The following is a 22,810-nucleotide window of genomic DNA, read 5'->3' as shown; positions in this document are numbered from 1 at the left end:
GATCATTTACACTCATAAAGAAGCTTAAACTGAGATGTTTTTGAGTCAGCCTCCTTTCCTTGAGCCTTAAGCTGATTGTTACCTTCGTTAAATCCCATGCAGCCATTTTTCTCCCTTAAACCTCTCATTTATGCTGAATTTTTTGAGAGGCATTTTCATCATATTCATAAAGAAACGTCTCATCCAAATAGGTCTGCAACGAACAGTTAATGCTTAATTATTGATGAATCTGTTTATTGTTTTCTCGACAACCTGTTAAAAAATACAGAAAAATGCTAAAACCCCTAAGAAATTCAACTCACTATCAAAGCGGATCAAGAAAAACAGAAAATATTCGCATATGAGAACCTGGAATCAGTGATATTCTTAGTTGCTGGTTCATTTTCAGGTGATTTATTGATTATCTGGCTTATTGTTTCAGCTCTAAACGCAGTAAAAACCTTTTTGCTATATGAACACGTTTCAATATTAATCGTGCTAATGATAATAATTAAATTAAAGCAGATGTTAGATATGCTTTGAGATCTCATGAAAGAGTTGACAGCCGTCTCTTTAACCCTCTGAAGGTGAACTTCCTGCGAGAAGGATGCGGCAGTGACAAAATCTGCCAGAGCAACCTGAAGCTGAACTACCAGTTTGGAACCAGACCTCTGAACTCCGACCTCTTCACCCCGCTGCCCAAGTTAGTATCTGCCGATCTGTCACCTGGCAACCTATACCCCGACACACACATTAATGTGTAATGTGTGTAATTACAGTGGTAATAATGTGTCTACGGATGTTTACCATGATGTTCGATTGTCTGTTTTTCTTTTTGTTCCAAGCCTTTAGAGTGTGATGATGTGTCGCTGTGCACAACTGTAAATGTGTGTTTTCCCTTCTTCTTTCCCATTCATGTAGAGACGAGGATGACGTGCAGGTGTTCTCCCTGTCGGACCAGAGGCTGGTAGTGCTGGAGGTCACCGTCACCAACATGCCCTCTGACCCGCTGCACCCTGAGGAGGACGGAGACGACGCTCACGCCGCTCAGCTGCTCATCTCCCTTCCAAACACTCTGTCGTATGCCGGCTCCAGAATCCCACCTCAGGTATGTGTTGCAGTGCTGGAGAGGTGAGGTAACGTCTGTTTGGATTTCTGTTTTTGCTGATATGACGTCCTGATATCCTGACCAACTGTAGATGAGATGCCAGGCGAACCAGAACGGCTCCCAAATCGAGTGTGACCTGGGAAACCCTGTGAAACGAGATACTAAGGTGAGGAGACACAAAAGTCAAAGCTTGGAGGAGTGTCAGCATTGAAAATGGATTAAAATAAATGGTGTATCATGTAATATACTTTCATGCCTTTTGATGTTTCCTTCCTTCAATATGACACAAAATCTGTGCAATTTGCCACCAGCCATGCCTTGGTCAGCTTCAAGTGTAATGCTTTGTGTTTCTTTGTCTGAAATATCCATTCGTGTTTTCCTTTCTTTTAGCTGAAGTTCACCATCAACTTGAGCACATCTAACATCACAATCGAGACCACTGAGCTGACAGCAGATTTAGCACTGACAACGTAAGCTCACTACATGTTTCTCTCACATCAAGCTTTGATTATTTAACTGCAGATTTTTGATCGCTGTGTTTGTTCATGGTTTTGTCCACAGTATCAGTGAGCAGCCTGACCTGGTACCAGTCACAGCATTTGCCAAAGTGGTGATAGAGCTCCCTCTGTCTGTTAGCGGGTGAGTGACACCTCGTTAAAACCATCTTATTTCGTGTTAGACTGACAAGATCACATATATTCTGTATCAGCCTGTTCATTGATGCTATGTGATGTTTACAGTGAGACGTTCTAGAGATCGAGTGCATCATTTTATACATTATATAGTGCCTGACAGATCGGATGTCGGAAACTTTGGGATCTTGTTAGGAATTAAAAATAAGGTTATGTGGGATTGAACAATTTACTCGGGCTGCAATTTATGATTATTTTCATTGTCAACTACTCTGACGATTATTTTCAAGCCTGTTTGAGTTGTCTGGTTTGTAAAATCACATCACATAGAAAGAAATGTCCATCAGTCTTTAACCAAAGTCCTCACATTTATTTTACGTCGATCATTCAATTATCAAAATAGATTGCAATTAATTTAATAGTCGTCAACTCATTGATTATCAGTTGCACTGGCTGATCAGAGGCCTACTGTTTGTTAGGCGTGTTAAACTCTGTGGCTACATGTTCAATAAGTTCATCTTGATCCCTAACAGTTATCAGAGACTTGCTATAATCTCAGACTGCTGTACCTTGTAAACAGATAAATATATGAAGCTGTTAGTGTGTGTGTGTGTGTGTGTGTGTGTGTGTGTGTGTGTGTGTGTGTGTGCAGCTGTCAGACCAACTGATGTGATTGTGTTTTCACCGCAGGCTCGCTCGTCCTCACCAGCTGTTCTTTAGCGGGACAGTGAAGGGAGAGAGTGCAATGACCAGTCTGGAGGACATCGGCAGCCCTGTGGACTTTGAATTTATGGTGAGTGTGTGTGTGTGTGCAGGTGTACACATCTTTTATAATCTGTTAAATCCTGTTAAATCTGTTAAAATGAGTGATAACTTTGCCAGTCCGCAGCGTTTCCTCACACGTATTCTTTTTCTGTCAGGTTGCTAACCCTGGTCAAGCTCTGCAGACGCTCGGCTCGGCCTTCCTCAACATCATGTGGCCTTATGAGCTGGCCAATGAGAAATGGCTCCTGTATCCGGCCAGCTTGAAGTTTGACGGTCACTCAGACTCACAGTGCACCCCGTCAGGGGCTCTGAATCCTCTGAAGCTCTACAGCTCCTCACTTACAGAACTTCCACAGCATATTAATAACACAGTAAGCAGGATTTCCCATTTTAACAGCACGTAAAGTATAAAGACTAAATACTTCTTTTCTAAATTCAACTCTTTTGTAAAAATATAACAATGCAACAGAACCTCACTTTATTCTCTTATCCACATTATTCAGCCAGGGCTGGAATGTGACTAACTACATTTACTCAATTACTGTATTAAGTACAATTTGCGGCATTTGTACTTTACTTGATCCGTTTACAATATATAGAGTACATACAAGCAAATATATGTGTAATTTACTTGTACTTTTGATACTATACTAAGTTCATTTAATATCAGATACTTTTACTAAGGTAACTTTGGGTACTTTACTGATAATCACAGAAAAAGAGAAAATGAGTATTCATGCTGGGATGCAGATGTAAGATGAATAAATATAATGTATTTTGCATCCAGCTCAAGGAAAATGGTTAGTAAAGGAGAGGGGATGTCTTTAAAATGCATATTTACACACTGTTACTCCATGTCTGCTGTTGTGAAGCAAAATTCAACCATTCAACCAGACCAACACATCTCTGCCTGTATGAATTGTGTCCATTCACAAGGTTGGGCGAACGCGTCGCTCCTACCCAGAGGAAGAAGGTCAAGTGATGACAAAAGGCAGCGTGGGAAGAACAACCCCGGCTGTGGCAGCTTCAGAGAGACGCAAGTCACTCAAACTGGTAAGGAGGAAGAGAGAACAGGCGAGAGGAGAGAGATGTCGACTGAAAGACAGAGGAAATGTGAAGGGGATTTTATTTATTGTCACACTCAGTATTCCTCTCTGCATTTAATCCATCCCTTAGCAGCAGTGTGGTGCCGAGGGACCTACTGCCAGCCAAGGGCTCTGACAGGACATACAGTACATGTAGTTGTTTTTGGGAAAACATGAGTAATTAATGCTTATCCAGGATTTATTGATTTCCTGCTGCTGTATTTACAGGCTACCAAACCCAACTTAAACATAATTGCACAAAAGAAAAAGATGCAGGCTCCATTACTTTTGTTTATCACCACCTTTATAGCTGCTCCTGTCTGTCCCCAGAGTGTTTAGCTGTCTGTCTTTTCCTCCAGGATTGTCTCTTGGGGTCGGCCCGCTGCATCCTGTTTCAGTGTCCCCTCCACAGCTTCTCTGGTCAGGCCGTCCTCAAGATCCACGCCAGGCTGTGGAACAGCAGCTTCATAGAGGTGAAAAATAAATAAAAAATCCTGTAATCATTTCGTCAGCTCCTTTTGGAAATCCCAGCCCAGCACAGCTTCCGTCCAGCTGTTACAGCTGCTGCTGACACTAACATTGATCAAATGCATGTGAATGACTGATCATTGCAGCAAGTGCATGTACAGGCTGAAGCTTTGATGTTGAGGCGGTCAGCAAACTGTGAATACAGCTGTCAGCTTTGGCCTCTGGATCACCTGCAGCTGCTGGTTTCATATTCAGAGCGAGATCCAAAAGTAACAAGACATATCCAACTGACATGGTGTTTGCTTTTTTCCTTGAGAATCCAATAAGATGTGTTTGAGGTGGTAGATTTCTTCTGTGGCTCGACTTATTTCCACATGATTTTTAATACAGCTGAATTACTTTTTGACACGGGTCTTATTCGCAGTTTTAGCCCTTTGCTCTTATTATATGTGGTGATGGGCATATGTTAGCTAATATAAACGATGGCTGTTAATACAAACACAAACCACATTATAGATTATTGATCCTGCTCACATATTATTGTCTGAAATAGTAAAATTAAAAGGACAGTTTGACTGGATTGTTGCTGTTCTCTGTCTCTCAGGAGTTCCCAGCAGTCAGTGCTCTGGAGCTGCTGGTCAGAGCCAACATCACTGTGAAGTCCACCATCAAACACCTGGTCCTCAAGGATGCTGCGGCACAGGTACACACAAATTAAATTGGGATTTTGTTCATTACGTACTATTTTTCAGATCTTATCTCGTTTTTATGTTTTTTTCTTATGTATATTGAATATGAGCTCTTATAAAATGTACCGGTTATCATCACAGGCATGACTGTGACCTGAGTTGGAGATTAATGCAACCTTGAGCAGTGATATTCAGTATATCTTCTAATTTTCATGGCATTTTGCAAGTCGATCACTCGCCTCTCCCTTCCTCTCCAGGTTCCAGTGATGATCTATCCCGAGCCTGGTCTCGCTGACCAGTACTTGATCCCCTGGTGGATCATCCTCATAGCTGTCCTGGCAGGCATCCTGTTGCTGACTCTACTGGTCTGCATACTGTGGAAGGTAACACTTGTACTCTCTATACACCGTCTATAGCCTACACCTTCTTGCCCTATGTCCTAAGTCACAAAACAGATATTTATATGAACATTTGTGTCAAAAAGTATTGAAATATTCAAGATGGGACGCTAATTTGGACACTTGTGCCTCATTAAAATGTGTTTTGATGGTGCAAAAAGCAATTCTGGAGAAAGGTAGTAGATTGTTGAGTCTTCCAAGGTTGTCAAATACTGATACTCTGGGTAAGAAGGTCGAGCCTGCCACCAACCCAAAGCATCAGTATTTGACAATCTGGGAATAAGACTCAATAAATCAACTATCTTACAAACTGCTACCTTTAATAGCAATTATTGATAATGGGTACATAACAGGTTTATAGTTGACTTCATCCCTGTCCTCTGTGGCCATTACACCGCTGGTGTTCTGTCATCACTGTCCATGTTAGTCCAATTATTTCTATCCACTTTGTTCCGTCCTATAATCATTTTATTCTTTCCAGCTCACTCTCATCTGTTCCTTTTCCTCTGTGTGTCCTCTGTGTGTCATCCATTTTGTTTTGTCTCTTCTTACTCTCATCTGGGGACTCTCTATCCCTAAATCCCCTCTCTATTTCATTTCCCGTTGTTTGTGTTCCTGTGGTGATTTGTCGCCCAGTGTGGGTTCTTCAAGCGCAGTGAGCAGCGCCCACATTATGAGACGGACTACTACCGCGCCCATCTGGGGGTCCAACCCTCGGAGGCGGAGAGGCAGGCATCAGAGCTATAATATAAAGACTATTTCACTCTGGCCTGCTCTCCCCTCCTCCTCTCCCTCCAAGCGGTAAACAATCGCTTCGTTCCCGGACTCACTGTGGTGTGGCTGGTGGTGTTCATTATGGTATGAAGGATTAGCCCATTTTGGCACAAACACACAGAGAGCAGCAGTGGGATGGCGGACAGCTGACCATTTGCTAAGCCCCAATCCCCTTAGTTACTGTCGCCATGCTTAGCATTTAGTTTGCATTTGTACTGAAAATAGCTCAGATTTTGAGCTATATCTAACACTACAAATTCATAGACATTTTGGAAACAGTGGGCCTTTCACATATAGCCTGCAACCATCAGTGTTACTGGCTAAAAAGACAGCTGTTGCTGGCAGTTTTTATCAGCTGTAGGGACCTAGCTAGCTAGGCTAATGTTAGCTTATGTTAGAGTCAAGGACGTTATCTTAAAATCTGGACATAATGCCTGAGGTGGAGCCCCATTGATTCCTGTGAAAGCTGCTCAGTGTACTTAGACTTCGCAGCTATGAAATTACCCAAATCATCCGTGTTGTGCAGCTTATAGAGCGTGCGCACTAAAGACTTCTGCTGACCGGTTAGCACCTGGCTAACTTGAATAGGGATAACATAAATTAAACTTGTGGCTCTTCTACATTTTTTCAAATTTTATTGGACCAAATGGCTTAACTTCAGTTAGTCAAAGTCATTTTCAAAAGGAATTAGCCACAATTTTACAGCTGCTTGTTTCACAGTCCTTTTGGGCCACGGTGCATCACGTGACGTCGTGATAACACGATTCTTGGGCCACTTCGAAAGTTGGTTACTTACTGGGGGCTTGATTACAGCATTGCTCTGTATTTCTGTCTAAAGTTAAGCTAATGAGTGTAACAAGGGAAAACGTAGGATCAGACTTCATAGAGATTCAACAGATTTAATTCTGGTGCTGTCTTGACCTACATCCTAGGACAAACATGACAGAGATTAGTTAAATGCCTTACCGTTTCCAGTTTTAAACGTAAGACGACCTTGAGTGCCATGAAAGGCGCCATGAAATAAAATGTGTTATTATTATTATTATTGTTATTATTATTATTATTATTGTTAATAATAAACATATTTAGCTGGTAAAAGTTAGCTGTTTTAATGAGTTAGCTTGTGAATATGTTAATGCTAAGTTACAACTGTAAATGGTAAGCCAGTTCACCAGGCATGCTAATGTTTACAGCTCACAACCGTGCCTAGTAAAGTTTGCCAAGAAATGATTAGACAATAGCTAATCGGGGGAGGGGTTTAGTGAATGGTTAGTTAGCTGCCCTTCATTCATTTTATCACGTCTCTCTGAAACAACATGAACACCATTATAGTGGCTACTTTCACTACATCATGGTTAGCAACATGTTTTGGTGTAGTCATTCCTTACTTGAGCACTGTTTTCTCTTTTTTCAATCTACATATTGAACACCATCCAGCCATCTCTGCTCCGGGGCTTTCAGATGCCTGCTGTGCTGTGTGTTGTGCCTCTGCTGTTTTGACATTACAGTTTAATTATCTACTTGTTCATTCTGGCACCAATCTATGAAGGCCATCCATTTTCACACTGCGCTTGACACACGGTTATCAATCTATTAACACTCCGATTTTAATTGCATTTCATCCCCAAAAGGCTTCTTTCCAGGTGCCAGAATCAACTTTTTTCTCGGGTGGGGATTTGTATAAGAAGGTGCTTTAGTTTGTGTTAATGTGTGCAATTTTTCTTAACCGCACTTTGGCAGCCTGGCATTGGAGTGATAATCAAGGTCACCTACGACTGACAGTGGAGTAGAAATGCAGAGCATGTGGATGTGCTTTTTGGGTGGATGTGCCTTTTTATTAAATACTTGTGACTGCACAAGGTCATCAGATAATCCCTTTTTCTTCCCATTTGTCTGGGATGAACAAGAAGACTTTACTTAAGTGGAATAGATAGCATTTTCTACGTTTATTGCAGTGCATGATTTTGAAAGCAGACCATTTTCTCTACTGACACATGCCATCAGCTAATCAGTTTTTTCCCCCTTCCTGTCCCTTTCTCTATGTCTGCCTACCTGCTTTCTTCCCTCCTCTGCCGACAGTGTGGCTTCTTCCAGCGGGCCCACTACAAAGACAAATTGCCTCAGTACCACGCAGTGAAGATTCCTCGCGAGGACCGGCCACAGTTCCAGACTGAGAAGTCAGGAGCCTTCCATAAAAAGGAATGGGCCACGCACTGGAGCGACGGAACCTCGTAACTCCTGAACCTGAAGCACTGACAGACTGAATTAATTCAAATCACCATGTGTGGCACTCATTCTGTCTTCGCATTGGAACTAACGGACTAAAGAACGTGCACATGGACTGAGACCATGACATCTTGTGCACTCTGTGCTGTGTCAGTACTCGTTTCACTCTGACTGGATCTATATTCTCCCGTAGCCCGCTGATTGGCTGGCCTTGGGTAGTCAATCAATACTGTGCATCTATTTCAGTGTTTTACAGTAAATACTGAAGGCCTGCAACATTATTAGAACCAGAGTAGCTGCTCAATATGTTTCACAGAGTGCTGACACTCACATGGACCTCACTGACAGAAGGAGGACAGACCATCACAACGCAAAGACATGCATGAATGCACAAACTCAGTAATAATATTAGACGCATACAGACACACTGGACATTGTTGTTGAAGAAGCCACTGCCTGTGACAAAGACTACTTTTTGCCTTAACTACTGTAAGACTGACAACTTATACGGGCAATGAAAACATGCTTCTTTTTTTCTTTTTCTTTTTTTTTTTTTTACATAGAAATTGTGTTTTGGGACTTCCTTTCAGTCAGCTCTGGTAAACATTGGGAAAATGTTGGTATGTTAGATAAGTAAAGTGAGATGTTGCAGAACACTAAACATGTTGTTGTCTGGGATGGCTGAAGAAGCCATTCAATAAGTTCACCTGGCAGTTTTTGTATATCCTTATCCAAGGAAAGAATTTTTTTGTTAATATGTCAGTCAAATGTACTGTACAGGAATAGTTTATGGTCCGAGTGAACTTGAATAAGAACAACAAAGCCACAATAAAGAGGCGAAGTCACACCCCGTCCGGTTGTCCACCATGGGACCTTATTCCAGAAAAAACTATGCTATGGTCGTGAATGTGAGTGAGTATCTTATTCCATTTGATTTGTGCCGTGAAGTACATATATGATGCTTGTCAATTTAAAAGTCACAGTAAAGAATACATGATTAGAAAGACTACACACCCAACAGACACCAACGAGTCTTGTTAACAACACACCAAATCCAAAACTTTGTACACCTGGTCCCATTTACTCTGTCATTTTTAAAAGTTGACTTCACTTTAAAAAAGTCAGGATACCCATTACATCATAATTACCAAGAAGGTAGAGGATAAAATGTAAGTTATATGAGCTAAAAAGTTTAAACAGCTTTAAAATTATTAGTCTTCTTTACTTGGTAATTTTGAGGTAATCGGTTTTCTTGATTATATTAAGTAAAGAACTGACAAACTCTCCTTTCACTTAACCGCAGCCGTCGATACCGTGATTTTAGTGATCTTCACCTTTTTTAATCCTTTTTCTGTGCCAATGTGACGGCTATCTTGCAGTTGCTGATGTGTATTAATAAAGATGATGTAGTTTACTGAGCGATCTTACACAAAAGTAAGTGGCATTTTACTATCTTCACGACCAGCTGTGACTTTCTTGACTTGCAAAATCATCTTTTGAATTGACAAACATCATGTATGAGTTCAATTGCACAATTCAATCTGGATCAAATTGTATTTTTTTTTGTCTCAAATTCACTACTGTGTCATTTTTAAGGTCCAATGCAGCGCAGCGGAAGGGGCGGGACTTTTCCCTGTTTTCACAGCATATGAGAGCCATGGCCATAGAACTGTTATTGCATGAAAACCAAAATGTCAGAAAAGCGAAAGAGCATTTAAAGCATTTAAATATCTGGAACATGGATTTCTAGGCTCATAAACGTAGAAAATAGTTCCAGTGTATAAAAGGATTATGTTGAGAACATCGTCTTGAATAAGATATGTGTAAATTATGAGGTTTTCAAGCAACACCACATTTATGATTCTTACCGGGATGTAAAAAAATGTTAAATGTTTTCCCAGGAGACATCACGAACTTTGCATAATAGTTTTTGAACTTTTTCGTTGCATTATATTAACCCGCTTGTCGCTCTGTTCCTGCTTAGCCATGCGAGCATTAATTTCAGTACTGACATGTCTAACTAAGTGCCTTATGGTAAAAGCGGCAGACTGTGAGCCGCTGGTAAAGAACAGAAGGCAACTTTGCAAATTAGATCAGGCTGCCTTGAAGCATCTGTTGGACACCTGTGGACAAACAAACATCCTTCCAACGCTTGAACAACACTAAGAGAGGAGAGAAGATTTACAGAGGAGCAGAATATGTCGGCAAAAGCAACCAGACAAACTTTTCTTTGGATCTGTTTTGGGTCGATGAAGTGGCTGTAAAGCATGAAGAGTCAGCTTGTTTTTTTTTTTTTTTTTTGTTAGGTATTGCTGGACAATCTTGTATTAGCTGCATGAAGCTCCTGTCGTGTACTGATGTTCCCCTCTTTTTTTCATGACTCCTTGTTTTTATTTATTTTGTGTTTTTGGCTGCACCGTTTTAACATTGTAAATAAAGTAAATGGAAAAAAAACCCCAAATAAACCCATCAGATAACATCGTGAGTTGCATCGCTCTCAGTTGAATTTACTCAACCAGTTGTTGGTGTTTGACTTCTTAAACCTGCAGTTCACCAGGAGAACATCAGATGGCGGCAAAAGTGTGAGAACTGAAGTAACCCTCTTGTGTTGTGATGATCAGAGTTTGTGTCCATGAGATACACAACAGAGATTCGTCCTTTAAATGTCGCCATTTTAAAGTACGGAACAAAATGAATTAGAAGATAAAAACTGCACTTGTGTGGAATTATAATTTGCATAATGTTGTTATCATTTTCTTAGTAATGTTGCCCATAACCTTGTAGTGCGACTAGAGACACATCGCACCGCAAGGACAGAGATAATCAATGCTAGGAAAGGGGGTGGGGGAAAAAAAAGGGTTTGCTGTATTTTGCGAAAATCTTTTGTTTTGAATGTTCATCCTCTAGAAAAAGAAGAAGAATAAGAATAATAATAAGAAGAAGATATAAATGTGTTGTTTGTTGTGGATACAATATATGGTAATCCCATCTTTGTTTGTGTAACTTACATTAAGCTGAAACTGGGTCAGAATAACAATTGTCATCATCACCATTAGTACGAATATGACCTCAGCCTACTGTGGTTCATATAAAGAACATAAAGGGCAGCCATATATGTATATACAGTAGCTTAATTTTTAAATCAGTTGATTTCCTCTTCTGACTACCAGCAGGGAGATGATTTAGTTGGTCAAGCATGGTCTTCCTCAAAGCTACATACAGCTGAGAGAAAGAAGACTGACTTTTCATAAGTGTTGCAGCACAGTAAAAAAAAAGTGTTGCAGGCTTTCCTCAGATCTGGAGATTAAAGAACTGAATATATTTTGTCTCATGTGTACAATGGAAGAACTCCTGAGCTACTGAAAGAAACTACAAAGGACATGTTTTTTTTTCAGTGTTCCTATGTTCTGGGTTTGTGCGGTCCAACTTCATATTTGAATCCATTATTCAGATAATTCAAATGGATGTTCAGGTTCTGAGCTGGGCAATGTTTACACAATGAATTATCAAAATATGTTTTAATTAGTAACTTAATGACATTGCAGAATAAAAGGAATAGTCTTTTATTATTATCATTATTAATGGGCTATATGTGAATATTTACACCCGTCTCATACCTCTCTGCTCACTGTAAGTCTTCAGCCAGTAGCTCGTTAGCTTATCTTAGCATTAAGAGAGCGAAACAACAAAAATCTAAAGTCTAAACAGACATTTTGGCTTTTAGTTTCTGAACGGATCAAAAAAATGTTGTTTTTAGTCTTCAAGCTGCATGTCGGCTGAACAAATAGATACAAGAGTGCTGTCCGTCCTCTTATCTAGATCTAAAGCGAGTAACTGTATTTCCCAAAACATTTAAGTGCCAAGAAATAGGACAGCTAATGTTTAAGCCATTGTTTATTCAGTGTCATACTGTATCATGATGCGGTTAATGTATTAATAAAATAGCACATGAAAGTTTCCACCTCTACCCACAGGTGGTTTCTGCTAAATAAGGCAATACTAAAAATATTATAATAACTATACCCTTAGTTAGGCTACCCTGTACTTTATGGTATACCTGTACAATCTATTGCAATTCAATTATACAGATCTGCCAGTACTTCTACCTTTACAAAGTTTATCATGGTCAGTTTTTGCTGATGTGTAACACGTCACTAACTATGACCCTCGATACTGAAACATACAACTGAATGATACTGTCTTCAAAATGAAACATTACAGGCGCCATAAGAGTCAACTTTAAGGCAGGGCTCACTTACATTAAATCACATTAGACTGCTCAGATGCACCCTTATAAAGTGCAAACTGAGTGTACGTTCCTGTTTTTAAAACAACTTCAACTTAAGCAGGGCAGACTAAACATAAATGTTGCTTTTTATGATCACGTCAGAGTGAGCGAATTAGATTTTTTTCTCTAATCCAAAAGCATATGATCTTATTATAGTTATGAAAACTAATTCCCCTCTGACTCCTTCAGATGTCATCCTGGTTGCCATGGCAGTTAAGTTTGTGTGTGTGTGTGTCGCAGTTTAAGCGGATTGCCACCCATTAGGCCCTTCATGAGCTAAATCTGTTGACGTCCATTGCAGTATTGAGGGGAAAGTGACTAATTATTACAAACTCACATACAAGCAGTTAGACACACACTAAACATGCACACATACACACACACACACACACACACACTAAGTCACAGACAAAGACAAAGTGAACACATGTTGGTTCTAATAAAACCAGCGTCACTCTCATAAATCAAGCACAAAGTTGCATTCGTTTGAAATGAACTAAATGAGAGAAGCTGACATTTTAACAGATGAAGCGTTTTTCTGTTCCTTGGGAGAAGCTTCCTCCCGTACATCCCTTCTTCAGCATGTTAAGAAGAACTCTGAGACGCTGGCAAGGCACGGCACATCCAATAAACGTTGGGCTCTAAGTAATAACCCTTCTGTTTTCTAATTATAATGAATTAATTTATCTCGTTATCTCAGGATAACGTTTGTTTTCTCGCGGTCTCAAAAAAATGATCTTGTTATCTTGGATAAACATTTATTATTCTGTGATAATGACAGATGAGATCTCAAGAAAGAGAAAAATTTAATTTGACTTCATATCTATAGGAAAATGGAAGAAGTAATGACCCGTGCCCATTTAGTGCGTCTGTAGCAAACCACGGATATGTTCTAACTTTACATTTTTTTATGTCGCAACTTGACGTTTCTTTAGGCTCAGTTGTCTGTGTTTCTGATCAGGCCAGGCTAGGCACAAATACTGATTGGTCAGGATGAGGATAAGAAACTGGTTTTGTCACCACAAACACAGCTGGAAAATGTCCCATTAAGAATATCCAGGGGTTAACCGTTGCTCGCGTGAACGTGATATGACACACATTGTACAAATGTCAAATGGTACGTTAGACACACACAGGTTTGAAGGTATCCGTGGTTTGCAGCTGCCAACATTTTATTCTGATGATTGTGCTGAATATAAAATGTATGTACCCTGTGGCTGGAATACGATCTCCGACAATTCAGTCCAGACCTGTAAATTGTTCCTTAAAATGAAAGAATATCCACAATAACATTAACATGAGACGCCATTGAGACACAAACTCCGAGGTTAATCCTTCCCTGATGAATGAATCAGCGACATAATAATAAACCCTGAAGTATTCTCTGGTTACCAAACATCAGCTCTGCGGCAGAATATTAAAAAACTAATAAGCAGTAAACGTGTCATTCTCCTCTTTCATTTCCTTTGTGTTTGCTTTGTTTTTCTGCTTAAAAACACCTTTCTTAGGTTCATTACTTTGTTGCCAAGGATCACCAGGGCTGTCGGGAGTAATCTATGTAATATTGGCACATGATTAAGTGGGTGATGAGTGTTCTCACATATTGTTTGTCTCTACATGCGTTGCAGACAACTGGGACTGTTGGACCAGAGTCCATTTGCAGGGATTTATCTGTTTAATAACTGGGAGGGTTGTGTTGCTCTATCCTCAGGGCCACATAATAATGCACTCCGGTTGCTCAGTCATCACTAATGCCCTGATTTTGCTAAATGGACCTGGTTAAGTCTCATATTAGTGGACGTCTCTTCCTCTGGCCTGTCCCCTGTTCCCCTTCGTACAGTAGCATCTTTCTCCAGCTCTCCTGGGGGTTGCCAGCCAGTGACCGCGAGGTGTATAAAAGACCCAGCGAGGATGTTAGCACCACTGAAGTTAGCCAGGACGCCACACGAAGAGGACACTTAACCCCCGAGCAGGACAAGCCCTTCCTCTGTCCTCCAGGAGCCGAGGCTTTTAACTCAACAGGTGTTATCTCACAACCGAGATCTCCCTCTGCCTTTGTCATCTGATTCCATCTGACCTCCTCACATCTTTGAGACCATGGACACAGCTGCAGTGGTGACTCTTCTGGCTCTGGTCATGGCGATGGCTGGCGTCAGCGGGGCTCTTCATATCCAAGGCAGTCTGGACAAAAATGACATCCTGCCAGGCTCAGAAGAGAACATGGTCGACCACTTGCTGGGGCTGGTGAGACAACAAATCACTGACAAACCTGAATTGCAGATTTTTCATTTCCAGGTATCACATCATAGAGTTTCATGTATCTACAGCTGGAGATAGCAGATAAAGAAGAAGGAAAAGAGTTGAATGATTAGAATAACAGGATTTCTGTGCCTTTTCTACCATATAATTCCACCAATCGTTATGCCAACACAATTTTAGCATTTAAAAAACTAAAGAAACACTAAATTTACAACACATCTTAGTCACTCATTGTTATCTGTTAAAAATACTGTCTGTCTCTAGGCAGGATTTAAATATGGAGCGTCTGTGCCACATTACACTGAATGTGCACAACCAGAAGTCATGCCAACATTTTTCGGCGAAGTCTGTCACTAAGAATGCTAATTGGATTCAAGCCCTCACCCTTGAGTGAGACGAGCTGAATCACACAATCCATTTAGATTTCAGATAGTGCTCCTCTTCATGCAAGAGTGTGAAATACACTGTAATATATTCTGGGGTCAACAGATTACCTCAGAAATAGCGGGAGGATTCAGATCACGAGGAAAAATGTAGTGTTTTCCCGACAGATTTGGGTTTTTAGTCTGCATAAAGATAAGGTTGGATGGATATTCGGCTGGGCGTGAGGTACATTTCTTTGCCTTTGTTGCGCTGAAAGCAACATCTCAAGGTCTCCTGCCACAGCGGGAGCGACTGTCTGGAGTTTCAACCCCCGGGGTTTGTGTTGCAACCCGAAATTGAATGCAGTCATGGCGCTTGTTAGTCCCAAGATATTTCTGTGTGGGGGGGATTTCATCCAAGAACAGAGTACAAGCCTTTTGATGCCTGGCTTTGCATTTGTTGGTGTGTGTGCTGTTCTGCTCCAGGAGAGTGAAAACATAGATAACAGCATTGACGATCGCCTGCTGACCGCCGTGCTGAGAGCTCTGCTGCTCGGGTCTCAGAGAGAAACCAGGAACTCCGTCCTCCATCAGCCACAGAGGTCAGTGCTATTAAAGAGCCCTTAACAACACTACACCCGTTACCATTTCAACCTCCTGTGTAGTTTTTTTTAATTTTTTTTTATCAGCAATCATGTAAACATGAATATTTAACAACTCAGAAACTGCAGAAAATGTGGCATTATGCAAATACTCACTCAGATTTGGGTAGAAACAAGCAGTTGCTGCATAGCTCAGTGCCATGTTTGGTTCACATGAGGATTTTTTACATGACTAATTAATATCTCTATAACTCTAAAGAAACAGTAGACAGCGAGAGTCATGCAGATAGAGCTGCAATGAAACATATTCTTTATTAATCATTTGGTCTCCAAAACATAACAAACTGTGAAAAATGCCCATCACATTGTCGTATAGCTCAAGGTCAAGTCATCAAACGCCTCGCTTTGTCCGACCAGCAGTCCAAAGGACAAAGTTTGACATTTTTAATGTAGAAATCGTATATTTTTGGAGCATTTTGGCTTGAAAACCAACAAATTTAACGGCATTTTCTGTCAACCAAATGCTCCAAATGCATATATAATGAAAATCCATTTATCCAATTGCAGCGATTTCCACACATCTGAATTTCAGAATGACACAGATTATCATGTTTACCACTTTTGAGCAGTAAAAGAGGTTCAGGAGCCAACAATAGTGAGGACTAGATAATGTTTCTGTCTCAGCCTCGAGGGTTTGAACTACCTTTTATGTAACAGTCCTTTCTTTAAAAAAAAAAAAAAAATATGTGGTTGTCCCTGCTAAGATGCACGAAATAAAAATGTACAAGAAAGCTTTTATTTGATTCATATACTACTTTCTGCAATTTCATCAGTGCCTCCATCCTGTTTCTCCTCCCGTGCAGGTTTGGCCGCAACTCCAGAGCGCAGGTGCTATCGGATGATCAGATACAGTCCCGTGACTGGGAGGCCGCCCCAGGTCAGATCTGGAGCATGGCTGTACCCCAGAGATTCGGCAAGAAATAATCTGGCCGGCAGATCCTCACATCAGGCACGAGGCCGAGCAGCAGGCGACTGTGGAGAGACAAAATTTGAATGAATAAATCTGAATTGTAAAAGCACATTTGTTATTTCAACACTGTCCTGGCCCATTAGGCCTTACTGACATCCAACGTTTAGTTAAAGATGACATGAGCGTATATTTTCTGTTGTTTTAGATCTCCAACACTATTAAAGCATGTCCACGAGTGCCTAACAAGACTTTCTGAGCGGACCTCATTTGTCCTGACGGGAATGTTATTCAGGACCAGAAGAGTTTGCTGTAAAATAGTTGCTGCTTCTTTTTGTTATTCTTCTGTTCTCTGGTCAAATAAAACAGCTTTGAAAAGATGATTTTGTGTATGTATGTGTTGAATTACCAAATGTACAAAGATCAGGATTATAGTATCTACTTGAATTACAGTATTTATTACTACAAATAGTGCTGGAGTCATATAAAACCTCTTGTTCTCTAAATGTTACTTGAATAAATGCCAACAAAGTTTTCTTCCTTCTTGGTTGTGCGGCCCACTGAATACGCCCATACACTTTACATTGTGATGACTGCAAGGATTTTTAAATTCCAATTCGCAGCTGGAGGAAAGTTTACAAATTTAAAACTTCCATGCCCTTCCACGCCCCCTTCTGGTGGAGCCTATGGGACCTTATTTAAAAAAAAATGAAATATGCATGGTAGTAAAATGATTTGTGCCATGAACTACAAAAGACTACAAGGTAAGTTTTCAAGTCAAAGTCAGAAATCTATGAGTGACATTACGGAGACTACGTTCATGTTTTATACAGCTTTACATTTTAGAAGTTGTAACCTGGAAGTATTTAGAAATCTTCTTTGATTACTGACCTATCATCTGATAAATGAAGTCAGACTGTAATAAAGTTTACTCAGTTTATTTGTTTTTGCTTTGTGGACATCTTTTGAGGTTTGCAGCAGCTGTTCAGTTGTGATTGTATGTAATACATTTCCCAAGTAAGGCACAGTGCTATTCTGATGGCTATGCATAAAACATGGAGATATAGTCACGAGAAATCATATCGCCATTTAAACACTAATTGCCGACAAATTCTACAGCATGAACATCTGCTAAACCACATACAAGCACATAATTACACGGGTGGTTCTTCCGCTAAATTTAGCATGCCTTTAATGGCTCGATCGGAGGACTGTAAAGTGAAGGACGCAAAAAAAAGATATATACAGCAACATGTATATGAAAGATAACATCTGATTATGAGAAATGTATCACTGAACATCATGTCCCTATAACCCACAGACATCTGTGGTACATGGATTTGGTTTTATCAATCATGAGTTGAATGTAAAGCGATGCACAGCTCTGCCCTATAGACCAGCGGTGGCTGGTGGGTTGAGTGTGTGGTGAATTTACAGGCCACCTAGGGAAGCAGTGCGCAATAAGCCTCCGCACTAATTAAAACACAGCAACATGCAATTACTCTACGCTTTCACGGTTTCCGCAGCCAATTACTGGGACGGAAAGCACGTCAATCCCTCTTAGGAAGACTCTTTTATTAGCCTGACCTCCAGTCCTCATTTATGAGCCCAGAAGAAAAAATGTAGAATACATACAGATATGCAATGTTTTGACAGGTGGCCTCTCTTCTTTTGTTTTTTTTTTTACTCAACTGCTAACGTATCAGCACAGTCTGTTTTTCCGACTGTTAATGTGGACAGTTGGTAGGCAGTTTAGAGTGAGCAAGATTTAAGCAATTAAGCTAACAATGATGACCATGATTTGGTCATTCAGTATTTGTTGTGTATTGTGTGTTTTGGGATTCAATCTTCTCAATTTATGTTCTTTAACAACGTTTGAAATATATGTTAGATATGTTGACCGTTTTCTATCAATTTGAGCGTGTTGAGTGTAAATTTCAGTTCAGTAGACAAGCTAACAATTTAGCTAATTTGGGATTTAGAAACTAATGCTCACAACCGGCTTCAGAGATTTAATCAGCAATGCTACCTAAAAACACCTGTGTGACTATGTAAACCTTAAATAAAATGATGTTCAGTGCTACAGCTACCATAACTACAGACTTGAGCTGATGAAATACTGAACACAATTACCACCTTTAGCTGATAATGCCATGTCAGAGTATATTTTGCGAAGCGAAAGGAGGAATCTAATGTAGAAAGAAGGCTGGCTATAATCCTTGTTAGCCTGTTAGGCAGGCTAATGCAAATCACTGTAGCTAGCCAGGGTCAACTACACAAACAAATAAGTGAACATTTATGGGGGGTCCAGTATAATATTCAAGGATTCAATAGACATAGCCTATTACCATAATGTTTTTTATTGTTGTTATGGGTTGTTGTTGCATTAATGTTGCTAGACTAGAACATTCCTGTGCGTTTAGCTACGTCCTAGCTTGCCAGTTCTTTTTTATGCTAACATTCACAGAAAATCCTCACCGTGCTTCAAACGTGTGCGTGTAGACTCAGGTAGGATTTATGATTCATTCTTAATATTTATAAACAATATGATCAATATCTAGGGACTGAAACTAAGTTGGCAAAGATGCAATAGTTGTTAGTGAGAGCTTGTCGACTAGCTAGTGGATTAAACGAGAGAGTGTTGCTAACATAACCCTTCCTAGTCAGGCTATTATTTAATAAGCTACACATTTAAATGACCATACATGCACTGAAATGTCACATCTTCCTGCTCAAATGTTGCTTTGTGAAAAACCATTGTCAATTACTCATGTTAACAATGCCACGTAACTATTTCAGCTGTACTTAAAACACAATTTTGTTATTTTAAGAATATGGTTAATGGTTTAAAATGGGCCATATACTACACACAAATACATTTTCAGACAATATTTCCCCATATAGGAGTAAATTGCGCTAAATTTCGACTGTTAACTGAGAATCGTTGATTAGGTGAACTTCTGTTTAAATGTCAGGGAATTACTCACAAGGAAAATCCCTAGCTATCACCTATTCAAATACTCAAAGAGGGAGCCACCATCAGGATGTGAAACAATGCGATAAAATGTGCAGCAACGAGTCCAGTGACTAAGAAATATCAGAAAGAAATTGGGTTAAAAAAAATAAATATGTTTAGACAAAAAGATCAAACAAAGAGAGAGACAGATCGGGGCGTGGACGCTGCTGTCCATGCAGCTGTAGCCTCTGATCCGACAGCTGAGTTAAAGAAAGACTCATCTGAATTTCATGAGTCTGCAGGAGGGCTCAGGGAAAAAGTTTGTGTGTGCAGCAATTATAACAGTCAGACAGACAGACAAAGAGATAAAGAGAGAGAGAAAGGGGTAAGACAGACTGATTCATATATATATATAGATATTACTGTTATCTTTTTTCTGCTGTATACAGTAACTTCACAGAAAAAAAAAAAAATGCAAACTGCAGTAACCTGTCAGATACCTTGTCCTTCTGGATCTATGGCTTGCTGACCTTTCCCTGACAGCCCTCACTCCCATTTCCCCCCATGGTCATCATCTTGGAAGGCGGCCACCTTGAAAGGCGGAGCGGAAGGTCTCAGCCGTTACCGGCCGCGGACATGACACAACACAATTTGTCACACACAACAGGCCTACCGGGTGGGTGAAGGATCTTGTTTAGAAAGAAACAATGTCAATGTCACGGGGGAAAGTGCAGTGGCGTGCTCTCCTGAAGTGTTATTTTACTCTACAGTTAACCAGTTCCGTACCATTCAATACACTCTATTAACCTCCAGCCAGTGAACAAAACACAAATCTGGTGCTACCTTTTGTTATTTGTATTGGTTTTAAAGGAAGAGACCTTTCTTGATACAGTTGTACAACATTGTTTTTCATCTCATCTTATATGCTGCCAAGAAGACTGCTACTGTTAGGAGAGGTGGTATTTTTCACATTCCTCAAAAGGACATTTTTTGAGCTGCTTTGTAACTAAAATGTCCACCTCTTGTGAGACACACTTCTGTGTTTGTGTGAAGTATGCATGAATGTGTGTGTCCCTACCTAGACTGCCAGACGCTGTTCAGCTCAGGATCAGCTGGCTTTTAAATGTGTAGTTCCAGGACAGCTTGCAGCGCATCAAACTGGGCCACCGAAATACACCTGGCAGCTATCGGAAGAATCCAGCAGCTCCTTTATCAGCAGGTGAAACTCTCGTTTCTCTTGTCTGGTTCTCAGGATTGGATGGATTTTGTATTTTTGTTCAAAATGTGAGAGGACCGTAAAATCATCTTCACTGCTTGAGGACTCTATTTCTCATATTGCAAATTTTTTCAACAAATCGGATGACAGATTGAAAAAACTCAAACGAGAGAAAACAGACTTGGCGTGCAATATGATGGATCTCAATTTTAAGTTGTGACAACGCCGTGCTTTAAGGTCCAGTTGTAAGAAAAATTGGTTTTAGAGTCTCATTCCAAACTCAACATATATCGACCCTTTGGGTTTCTGAACTCATCAGATACTGAAGCTTTGGGATTCTGTGGACGGGTCGGCTGCCAACCCAAACTAACAAATAGGATCGTTAAGTTCTGGTTAGGTACAAATTCAGTTTTGTTAGGATAATGGAAAAATCATGATTTGGGGTAAAATACAATGGTTTGTCACCAGAAAAATCACTCAATCAATTACAATTTCCCAACATCTCACTAAATATATTTGCTTCTGGGGCTCCAGAGACTTCTATAGACAGTGGTCTCGCCTGCCTCGCCACACCCCTACTCCTCTTCCTCCAAATAAGAAAATCAGCTCATTGATCTAATCAGAACTACATCCTTTACTTTTTAACTTTTTAATATTATAATATGCATGCAAGGTAAACATTCGTTGTGTCTATTGCAGAAATGGCTGGTCCAGGACTATCTTCAATTAGGGCTACCAACATTCAAGTTTCTGCTTATAGATGTTACCAAACTGAAATAAATGAAAACCAATGACAGAAATTTCAATATTACATCATTAATTTGAAAAACAGCACAAAACATCATAAGCATACACAATTGTAAACTCCAAATAAATAGTGGTGTGGTCCTTTATGTGACCACAACGTCATACAATGCAGCACACTGCCTTCTATTGTAATAGATAATTGGCCTGATGAATTAAGGCAGTTGGTATTGAAGATGTATGTGGGTGGCTCGGTTTGATGATTCCAAGTAGTATTCACGTCTGTTTGTGGCTTTTTCATTCAGTCTTCTTCACATGACTTGCAATGGATAATACTTTGTCATTTAATAACAAAGAATAACAGAAGACAGTGGAGTGGGTTCAAAATGAGCTTGAGTACCATCGCTGCATGATATCTGATGAAAATCTTGTGGCAGGGACCGTAAAAAGATGAAATATTGAAAAAATATGCAGTATTTTATTGGTAATAAACAAGACCATCACAAGTCTGCGGGAGACAATACGCGCGGCTGTGGGCTTTTTTTCTTTGACGCTTTCTCAACCAGACACACAAACACTTCGCTGGTATTAGGAGATAACACAGACTGTATAATTTGACTATGGTTTTCACACTATAAACATCAGAGGTTGTATAGTGGGAAAACAACGCAGCCAGCTGTTCTCATCTCTTCTTCCTCACACACGGACACACACACACTCACACAGAGCACATGGCCATTATTAACACACATTCCTGCTTTGATGACAAAGACATTTGGGAAAAGCTCTTATTACAGCTGCAACATTTTATTATCACTCTCACTCTTTCTCTCTCTGCTCCAAGAAAATGGTAATGTGTCTTTTATGTGAAGACAGTTTGGGTGTGTTTCTAGCAGAGCTACATGCGTTAATGGCCGAGTTAAAAGAGAAAAAAGATTTCTGATGTTGTTTTATTAATTTATAAATGGATATAGATGGAGTGGGTTCTTCAAGTCAGAGATTCACCTGGTGAGGGAAAATACTCTCTTTATCCAACTTACTGTAGGTCATTCCCATCATATTGGGTTCATTTTACAGAGTTATGGGCCAAATAAAAACTGCCCTTCGGTGAAAAATAAATCCCTGTGGACCCTCTGGTCTGGGGCTCGCGCCATATGGTAACAGTGACCCTGGTTCAATTCCAGCTGGTGATCTTTTATGTTAGGACACCCCAAACCCCGCTTTCTCTTGGTCTGTCCTCATATTTCCTCTCTGTCTCAAATGGGAACTAGCATGTTAGAGCTGGGGTTGGT

The 22,810-nt window shown here is 40.2% G+C and overlaps 2 protein-coding genes across 4 annotated transcripts in view; both read left to right on the top strand.

Moving 5' to 3' along the window:
- Positions 1-10,609, top strand: part of itga7 (integrin, alpha 7) — a 38,536-nt gene extending 27,927 nt beyond the window's left edge. For 2 of the 3 annotated variants that reach the window (XM_030420941.1, XM_030420940.1), the window contains exons 14-25: positions 567-682; positions 901-1,087; positions 1,179-1,253; positions 1,478-1,557; positions 1,649-1,726; positions 2,410-2,512; positions 2,640-2,855; positions 3,421-3,537; positions 3,929-4,042; positions 4,642-4,740; positions 4,984-5,109; positions 7,978-10,609. In XM_030420941.1, coding sequence (XP_030276801.1) covers positions 567-682; positions 901-1,087; positions 1,179-1,253; positions 1,478-1,557; positions 1,649-1,726; positions 2,410-2,512; positions 2,640-2,855; positions 3,421-3,537; positions 3,929-4,042; positions 4,642-4,740; positions 4,984-5,109; positions 7,978-8,133 — 1,467 coding nt within the window. In that variant the 3' untranslated portion in view covers positions 8,134-10,609. Of the gene's footprint in view, positions 1-566; positions 683-900; positions 1,088-1,178; positions 1,254-1,477; positions 1,558-1,648; positions 1,727-2,409; positions 2,513-2,639; positions 2,856-3,420; positions 3,538-3,928; positions 4,043-4,641; positions 4,741-4,983; positions 5,110-5,760; positions 5,926-7,977 lie in introns of all 3 variants that reach the window. The other variant, XR_003984418.1, reaches the window with a different exon arrangement.
- A 3,725-nt stretch (positions 10,610-14,334) lies between these two features.
- Positions 14,335-16,985, top strand: npffl (neuropeptide FF-amide peptide precursor like). The gene is made up of 3 exons (XM_030420776.1): positions 14,335-14,656; positions 15,520-15,635; positions 16,499-16,985. The coding sequence occupies exons 1-3, from the start codon at positions 14,510-14,512 to the stop codon at positions 16,617-16,619; spliced, it is 384 nt and encodes a 127-aa protein (XP_030276636.1). The 5' UTR covers positions 14,335-14,509; the 3' UTR covers positions 16,620-16,985.
- The last annotated feature ends 5,825 nt before the right edge of the window (positions 16,986-22,810 follow it).

This window comes from Sparus aurata, chromosome 6 (assembly GCF_900880675.1).
Source record: "Sparus aurata chromosome 6, fSpaAur1.1, whole genome shotgun sequence".
NCBI classification, from domain to species: Eukaryota; Metazoa; Chordata; class Actinopteri; order Spariformes; family Sparidae; genus Sparus; species Sparus aurata.
The sequence above is the reverse complement of the archived record's forward strand: the minus strand, read 5'-3'. Positions and strand labels throughout refer to the sequence as shown.